The following is a 9,338-nucleotide window of genomic DNA, read 5'->3' on the forward strand; positions in this document are numbered from 1 at the left end:
TGAAGCCCACGCGCCTAGAGCCCGTGCTCCGCAACAAGAGAAGCCACCGCAGTGAGAAGCCCGCGCAACGCAAGGAAGAGTAGCTCCCGCTCGCAGCAACTAGAGAAAGCCCGTGCGCAGCAACGAAGACCCAACGCAGCCAAAAAAAAAAAAAAAAAAAGTAGCTAGACTGTTGGTTTGCCAGGGGACAGAACCACTGTATTTAAGAGCCAGACAGAGGGACCTCGGGACGGTGGCAGCGGACGCGGCCTGAGGGAGTGGCCGGCTGTCGCCCCGCCCGCCGCGGGGTCCATGGCCTCAGCAGCCATGTCCGGTGCGGTGCGGACCCTCAGCCGTTACCTGCTGCCGCCCGAGGCCGACGCCGCCGGCGATGCGGAGCGCGAGGCGCGGCAGCGCAGGCGCAGCCGGGACATTTACGCGGGGCTGGACCGCGAGCTGCGCGCCGTGCGGCGCCTCGTCAGAATCCTGCCGCTGGGCCCCGCGAGAGCGGCAGGTCCACCTTCCTCAAGCAGATGCGCATCATCCACGGCCGCGAGTTCGACCAGAGTGCGTTTCTGGAGTTCCGTGACACCGTCTTCAACAACATCCTCAAGGGCTCAAGCGTTCTGGTTGATGCACGAGACAGGCTTGGTGTTCCTTGGCAGTATTCTGAAAATGAGAAGCAGGGGATGTACCTTATGGCCTTTGAGAACAAAGCAGGGCTGCTCGTGGAGTCAGCCACCTTTCAGCTGTTATGCACCTGCTCTGACCACGCTCTGGAGGGATTCTGGCATCAGGGAAGCGTTCAGCCGGAGGAGGGAGTTTCAGCTGGGTGAATCAGTGAGTACTTCCTGGATAACTTGGATCAGATTGGCCAGCTGAATTACTTTCCCTAGCAAGCAGGACATCGTGCTGGCGAGGAAGGCCACCAAGGGCAAAGTGGAGCATGACTTGGTCATAAAAAAAATCCCTTTCAAGATGGTGGCTGCGGGTGGCCAGCGGTCTCAGCGCCAGAAGTGGTTGCAGTGCTTTGATGGGATCACCTTGATCCTGTTCATGGTCTCATCCAGTGAGTACGACCAGGTCCTCACGGAGGACAGGCGCACCAACCGCCTGGTGGAGCCCGTGAACATCTTTGAGACCATCGTTAACAACAAGCTTTTCTTCAGCGTCTCCATCGTCCTGCCTCGCAACAAGATGGACCTCCTGGTGGAGAAAGTGAAGACCATCGGCATCAAGAAGCACTTCCCAGGGCTTCCCTGGTGGCGCAGTGGTTAAGAATCCGTCTGCCAATGCAGGGGACACGGGTTCGAGTCCTGGTCCGGGAAGATCCCACATGTGGCGGAGCAACTAAGCCTGAGTGCCACAACGTGAGCCTGCGCTCTAGAGCCCGGGATCCACAACTGCTGAGCCCGCATGCCACAACTACTGAAGCCCCCGCGCCTAAAGCCTGTGCTCTGCAACAAGAGACGCCACCTGGATGATGAAGCCCGCGCACCGCAACGAAGAGTAGCCCCCGCTCGCCGCAGCTAGCGAAAGCCCACGCACAGCAACCGAAGACGCAATGCAGCCAAGACTAAATAAATAAAATAAATAAATTTATATTAAAAAAAAGAAAGAAGAAGCACTTCTCAGACTTCAAGGGCGACCCCCACAGGCTGGAGGATGTCCAGTGCTACCTGGTCCAGTATTTCAACCAGAAGAGACGGAATCGCAGCAATCCACCTCACCACTGCCATAGACACAGAGAACATCCGCTTCGTGTTTCACGCTGTGAAGGACACCATCCTGCAAGAGAACCTGAAAGAATATTATGTTGCAATGAAAGAGGATGCCCCTCACTCTTGTGGTCCTTGAGCAGCCTGGCCGGCCACAGGCCAGATCTCCCTGGTGTCCCGGAGCGGGTTTCCCGAATCCGTGCCCTCAACACCTGGCTCAGGGATGCTGTGAGGCCCACCACGCTGCTGTGCTCTAGGCCAAAGGACGTGACACTTTGATGTTAGCTACTGAATCCTGGGGACTAGTGGAACTACTGAAAACCCCAGCGATCACTTTGGTATTAATGTGTAATGCCTAATAACACAGCTTTCTTTCTTTTTACAGAAACTATCTATTCCTTCCCTGACACAATGTAATTGAGGACTGCGTGTGTGTGTGCACGCATGCTCAGTCTTTAATGACAGAAACACAAAACCCGACGTCTTTGCAGATGGCTTTTCTCTCTAACTCGTGAGTGCTTCGTGAGGAGCATTGCCTGGTGGAGGTTTGTAGGAGGTGAAAGGAGGTGAATCGAGGGCTGTCCCCGCCACCTCCCCAGGGGAGCGCGTTGCCTTTTAAGTCTCTTATGCCAGTTGGTCCCGGCTGTTAGATGAGAGGGTGGGAGTGAGAGCTGGCGGTGTGGACTTGACTTAATGTGCCCACAACCTGCGCTTTCTTCCCGCCCTGTCAGATCACCCCACGACACGACACAGGGTGGAAGGTGTGCACACGGTCGCTGCCGTGAATGGCCCCCTCCCCTCTGCACAGGGCAGTGCCTGCTGCCTCTGTGCCCACCCTCCCCGCCCCTCGCCCACCCCTCGGCAAAGACTTAAACCAGCTGGCCTTGCAGATGAGTTGTCTCCGAGAGACACCTGCAGTCCGCTGCAGGGAGCCTTTTCTTTTTTGGAGGAAGCGGAGAGCTCCTTTCTGCTCAGGGGCTTTCAAGAGCTGGCGGCATTGCCAGCAGAGCCTTCTTTAACACCGCCCGGCTCCGCGCTGCCTTCCGGTGGCCGGCCGAGAATCGAGGTTCTCATCAAGGTCTCTCGCTTCTACTAACATACACACGTCACAGGAAAACTGTCGGACGTGATCTCCTCTGAGTAAAACTGCGGAGGCCGTGAATGTTGACGTGAGCTGGTCAATCTTGCACTCAGTTAACTTGACCGGTTACTCTGTCCAGGTGTCTCACTGTGTTTAAAAATACATTGCATTCCAAACTGGTCCCTGCTGTGTATTACTCTACTCAAGAGTGCCTGGCGTGTTGAGGACTCTGCCTAGCATTTAAAAGAGAAAAAAGCTTCCTCTGTCAGTGGCACCACAATGTTCCTGTGGTTTAGTAACCGTCCCTGGGCCCCATCCCCAGGCCACACTGTTCCCGGTCCTGTGTCCCTGGTGAGTGACTCGCTCGCCTTCACCCAGCAGATAAACAGGGATCTTGTGGCAGATGCTGACCCAGAAGGAAAGGGAGGAAAAAAACTGCTTCTGAGTCAGCCTTGTTATCACAGGGTTTTAATGAGGAGACAGCATGAAATCCTGTCTCTCTGGGCGCTCAAAGCTTCCGGTGGATGTTTGCTGGGGGTTCTGCTCTTTTTTTTTTTTTTTTTTTGGCTGGAGAAAAGCTGCTCTTCCTTTGGCTCTTCATGAACTGAAAGGATGTGCCCCGGGATCGGGGCCGATGACCGAGGTTTAAAGGAAAAAGAACATTCTCGATGGGCTGTGTCAGGGCGGCCCGAGACCCCGCCGTCACTGCTCAGAGGACCCTGTCCTGGGGCACGAACGCTCTGCGCCCGCCGGGCTCCAGGTCTCACACATGTGTTGGGACCCACGCGCTTCCTCACCAGCCTGGAAACACTCCCCGTGGCCCTGGCGGAGGAGGCGGCGGCGGCCCTCGCGGTCGGCGTAGCCGGTGGAGGTGCCTGCGGCTTTGCCGGCGAGTTGGGGTCAGCACGGTCGGCAAGCGCCGTTTGTCCTTTAAACCTTCTGATGCGGTTGCTGGTTTGCTTTCAGAGGCGGAAGCGAGTTGGTATAGACAGGGAAGCCGAGCGGACTGGGAAGCAGGGGGGACGGCCCGAAGGGGGACGGCCCGAGGGGGGTGGGCCCTGCCCGGCCAAGAACTGACCTGCTCTCCCCGCTGCGGCCGGGCTTCCCCTCTCTTCACGGCTCCCAGCCCTCAATTCCGTGATTGGTCGGCATCCGAGAAGACGGCTCTTTGCAAGGTCAACTGAAACCATTTACAGCCTTTCTACACATAGATTATAGTCACTTTTCTCTCCAAAACCTTAGGCTTTTCTATTTTATTTTAATTTCACTGTTACCCTCGATTATTATCTTTTTTTTTTATTGAGATGTTAGAGAAGCAAGAGATAGTTGTGCCTCATCTATTATTACAAAAGTGTAACAATAAACTTCCTCAAACTAAGATATTTTCCTCACATAAGGACACGTAAGGGCACGTGTACGTTTTTTACTGAAATATTTTTTAATCCTTCAGTTTGTAGAGAAATTGTTTCAGAGATATTGCATTGTAGCTTTGTAATTTATAGAGATCTCTAGACTCCTTATTCTTGCAATTTTTTTACTTCTTTGATAAAAATGAGTCAGTTTATTTCAACTCCAAGATCAGGAAATAATCATGAAACAAGATTACTAGTTATGAGTGACTAACTTGGGCATCCTGGGAACAGACACTAACTTGGTATTGTGAGTAAAGGCACCGTTAGGATGAGAGCAGTCGGGGTGAATTGCTCACCGCTTACACTTTGCACAGCATTTTAGCATTGGCAGGAGGGGCTGGTTTGATGATCTGACCACTTTCAGTTTCTGGATGTTTATTAAGATAAATCCTTAGTTTTCCTTTGCTTAATAGAAAATATCAACTCAGCATTTGAAGCCAACATTAATTTTTCAGTCCCCCAAATTCAGAGCAGTTGGATAACTCAAACCCTAATGTTCCTTGAAGGTTCATTACTTGTCGATCACAGTTTTTATTTCCACATGGGACACAGGAGCACTGTCACCAACACTGCTGTGTGGATGCCTCTGGAACACGACTTCAGGACAAGGAACAGCGGCAAATACCTGTAAAGACACGTGTGTATGTGTGTGTGTGAGGGAGGGATCCTACTGCCCTGAGACCTGGGAGCCTGAGGAGAGGACCTGGTGATGGACGTGGACATGTCCAGAGACCGGAGGCTGGAGGAAGCCCAAGGGAAGGGAGGGGTGGGAACTCTTTCTCTGCAACCCCGTGGGGTGACTTTCCCCGTCACAAAACGAAGAAACCACTGACGCCAAGTGTGAACGATTCCCAGTCGACAGAGCTCAAGGAGCTCAGGATTCTCATGTAGAGAAGGAACATATGTATTGTCCAGTGGCCACTGCCCCAGTAGGCGTTGTGTGCGTCCACGTGTGGGCCCCTAAACTGCCCACAGTGGGGAAGGCAGAAGCGCACCTTCACCCCAGAGAAACATGCGCTCGTCATTATCCACGTGGTTGAGGGCCAAGCTCTTTGGGTTCCAGTTTCCCCATTTGTAAAAGTTGGACTAGATCATGATGCTCAGCTCTGGCGCTGCAGTCTGATCACCTGAGGGGCTTTGCAAAGCCCTGGGCTGAGCCACTCAGAGGCTGTGCAGTACAGGCATCACATGGATGCACTCTTGGTTTCCTGGGTGGTTGCTGTGCAGCCGGACTCAGGAGCCATGAAGCAGAGGACCGTGGAGGACTCCCTCCAGGCTGCTGGAGTTGTGGTCCACAATGTAATGGCCCCCAAAGCCTCCCCTCACTGTGACCTGCGACCTGCCTCAGGAAGAAAGTGATGCTGGGTTTTCTGTTGTGGTTTAAGTGAAGAGCAGAAGTTCCCACTAAGCTTTCGACTGTGTGTCGGGTGGTCCTTTCGGGCCTTTTGACTCCACCTTCTCCATAAGGTACATCAGATGTGCTCAGCAACCTCATTCTTCAGTGATGCCTGGAAATTTAGGGAGCTCTGTTTGAAGAAAAAGACAAGCCCTTTTAAAGTCTGCCTGGCAGCCCTAGGCAGAGGTGGGCCTTGCGTGTGGGATTCCTGCATTTCACGGACTCGGCGTTCCGGGCGCAGGCCCTGGTGCCAAGGTTGGTGCTGGGCCTGCGGCTGGGAGGGCTGAGAGCTCAGCCCCCCCGAGCAGGGGCTGCTTTTACTGACTGCATTTGTGAAGCACCTCCTGGGCCCTGAAGAGGGTGGTGGTGAGTCCCCAGAGGAAGGAGCTGCTTGGTTAAGGCGGCTCAGAGGCCGGCACTTGCTGTGTTAACGGCCCTCAACGGCAGGTGGCACGTGGTACGCGCTGAGTTCAGGGAAGTGGTGAGACTCGCTGTGGGTGGAGTGGAGCCCGTGGGGCGTGGAAGGGCCACTCTGCCTCCCCGGTCCTGCTGTCGGTGTCTGGTTCCTACCTTCTGCTGGAGGAGGACTTCGGGTCACGCAAGGCCCGGCTGCTCGTATGGGCCCTTGCTCTCCTGCCAGGTCTCACCCTCCAGAACCCGCTAGAACTTAGAGGCTGGGTGTCCACTGGTGCTCAGGATGGCATATCGAAATAGGTGGTTTTTGTTTCCACACCATGTTGGCATCTCTTCAGGTAAAAACTTACTTTAAAGCATGACAGGTTGCTACCTGCCTGAAGCACCCCCAGTGCCTGCCTCTCGCTGGATAACATGGGGTGCTTCATACCCAGAGCGGCTCCTCGGTGTGGACCGCACACCTGCAGGGGTTCTGCTGACCCTGACGGTGGTCATGAGCCCCTAGGAGAGTGGAGCGCTGCTCAACGTGGGAACTTCCTACGCGAGGCTCCCACTCCAGGTCACAGCAGGAAGGAGCGCGATGTTGCCGGGCCCGAGTGAGTTCTCAGACATCCTGGCAGGATGGATGTTCCTGGGAATCGGCGTCTGAGTATAGCGAGGGGTAGGAAATGGGGTGGAACTCAGAAATAGACCATGAGATTCCTGCCCCAAAACACAGTACTCGTAGGTAGCAGGGCCCTTCCTGGAAGCGAGCAATTAGGGTGTGGAGTAGCTGAGAACAGGAGGGAACTGCTGTTGTATCCCATCCTGACCTGTGGTGACTCCCTCATTCTTCTCAAATCCAGCAATGACCTTGGCACGTCACTGTGAGGTTCTTATTACAGGGACCCGAAGACTTTGCATCTGTTGCCGTAAACGCGGCCCTGTGGCTCGCTTCACAGAGAAGCGCACACCTGTCTCCCCCTGGAAATTGGGTTCTCCGCTTCTGATCTGGTTATGAAGGTAGTGTTTTTATTCTGGTGGTTTTCTTTTGTGTGTGTGTGTGTGTAACACAAACCACAGTGAAACACTAGAGCAGCTACTGGGTGTTCCTGGACCAGCCCGAGTTTCCTCCTGGGCGGGCGAGCGGCCGGCACTCTGATTGCACAGCCAGCAGAGTGTAGACAGGGCTGAGGCGCACGGGGTCACAGTCGTCCTGGTCAGTCTGTTCCAGGCTTGTCACTCAGGCGCCTTTTATTAACACTGAATTCACTTTGTTTTGTGCTTTCAGAAGCTGATTAATTCCCCCAAATGAACATAACCCCAGCTATTCACAGTGAAGGTGGAGGTTTCCCTCGGGACCGAATTTCCCGGCAGGTCGCAGAGCCAGACCGCTCTGGTGACCGGGGAGGCGTGGATCGCACATTCCACCCGGTGAGGCTGACCCAGAGTACGGCCGAGGGAAGTCCAATGTAGGGGCAGCTGAGAGCATGACCCTTGTGAGTCGTGGGAAACGGGCCCTCAGCTCTGGGTTCTGGTGCTTCCTGGAGCTGGTCCAGGGGCTCAGCTTTTCAGCCGACTTCAGAATTCCTCCAGTGGGGAAGGAACTGAGAATGGGGTTCCAGGAGGCCTCATTTAGTGATGTGCAGCGCCCACCCTGAGTGGTGACAGGCCCGGTGTGCCGCCGTGGCAGCCTGGGCGCTTTAAGGCATCTCACGGCGCCGCCACGTGTCCGTGCAGGTGAACCCTCTGCCCTGGGGCCCCACCCCCTCCGTTCAGTGACCGGGCCCCCGGGGAAGCCTCCCGAAGCCTCGGGGTAACGCTGGAGGTCTCCCCACCACCGCCTGTCAAGCTGCCCTCAAAAAAGGTCGGTGCCCACGGTGGGCAGAGAGCACTGTCACCTAGGAGACTCTGGAACTCAGATCACAAGCGTGGAACCAGACTTGATCTGACAGTCGGGCTAACAAAGCCAGTTCTGCATGGCTTCCCTCCTCACCCAAGCTTTCTGGATGAGCCCGGGCACCTTTTCCAGGTTCACCTGCAAACAGGTGGCCAGAGCTCTCGCTGCGGAGTCTGTGGAAGCCGGGGACGAGGCCCGTCCCAGGAGGGCTCACGGGCAGCCTGTGAAACTTTCTCCCCATCATCTCAACTGTTAGATTCTCTAACAAGCCTGTTTATCGAGAAATTTTAAATAGATCTCTGAATCTGCCCATCTCTAGGATCTTAAAGCATTACCTTTTGACCTGTTATGCAAATGGCAAAACATTCCAAGTGTCTTTTCCTTCACTCCAATCGAACCAGCTAAAGTTGGCAGGCACGTTATTCTCTGTTGACACCACTGCAGCCAGGAAGTTCAGTGCTGTGTGCCACGTCCTCCGCTGTGCTGTGCTGTCGCCCCTGTAGCACGTGGGGGACCCCACAGAGGGTGCAGGGCTGCAGGGGCGATCGGAGGCGGCGGCGGCTGCAGAAACGGAGCTCTGAGCTCTTCCGGGGTCTCTACACTCAGAAAGGAAATTCAAGGGCAACAGCCGAGTGCTGGGTCACTGGCACCGCCCCTGGGGTGTCGCTGCAGCTCCACACCCGCCCCCATAATGGCACCGACAGTGGGGATCAGGCCTCGGTTTACGGATGCTGTGTTCCAGGTTAAGAGATACATGATGCAGTGTAAAAAGTGTATTGTATAGCTACGGGGGTTAGTTTAAACGTATTTTGTATATACGACTTTTATAAATCTGTTAAAATTTGCCTTAAATTACAAAAAAAAAAAAGAGAGAGAGAGAGGGGAGGTGTTAGGGACTCGTTAGGGGAGGTGTTAGGGACTCGTTAGCCCGTAAGTAAGACTGAGATACAATTAAAGAATTGAAAGGAAACTTAAAGGAATCTTTTCACAAAAAGATTGAATACTTTTGCTGTATCCATCCCCCTCTCCATTCATACTGCCTTGGATACCACCAGCAGCACAGGACCAATATTTTGGGAACCACTGATTTGGTCAACATGGGCATTCTGAGAACTTTCAGTTCTTGATCCACTTTTTCTTAAATAACAACCTTGGCATTGGCTGGAGGGCATTTGTAGTGAGTAATTAACTTATAGTCCACAGCTAGTCAAATTTCAGCCCTTCTTTCAATTCTTTCTACCATTAATGCTGTAATTTCTACAGCATTAACAGTGCACAAAATTACCCCGGTTGAGGTTATGTGTCCTGTTTTCAACAGTTCTCACTTTTCCTATTCACCTTTGAGCAGAGGTGCTAATTAGCAGGGGAGTGTCCGCAAAGAGGTCAGCTGCAGGGAAGAGGAGGGGAAAGCTTTGATAATACAAAGCACGGGGCTCCAGCTCTGCTCCCCCCCCCCCCC

General features: G+C 54.0%; 2 protein-coding genes across 2 annotated transcripts in view; both read left to right on the forward strand.

Moving 5' to 3' along the window:
- The window catches only part of SVOP (SV2 related protein), an 83,991-nt gene that overhangs the window by 57,333 nt on the left and 17,320 nt on the right, over positions 1-9,338 (forward strand). The gene's annotated exons all lie outside the window — the stretch shown is intronic.
- Positions 307-8,460, forward strand: LOC103071892 (guanine nucleotide-binding protein subunit alpha-12-like). The gene is given in 11 exon segments (XM_082931532.1): positions 307-478; positions 481-731; positions 733-820; positions 823-866; positions 868-1,252; positions 1,615-1,699; positions 1,701-1,828; positions 3,539-3,677; positions 7,357-7,413; positions 7,759-7,846; positions 8,383-8,460. Coding segments are annotated over 11 exon segments (1,515 nt in total).

This window comes from Lipotes vexillifer, unplaced genomic scaffold (genome assembly GCF_000442215.2).
Source record: "Lipotes vexillifer unplaced genomic scaffold, Lipotes_vexillifer_v1.1 scaffold236, whole genome shotgun sequence".
NCBI classification, from domain to species: domain Eukaryota; kingdom Metazoa; phylum Chordata; class Mammalia; order Artiodactyla; family Lipotidae; genus Lipotes; species Lipotes vexillifer.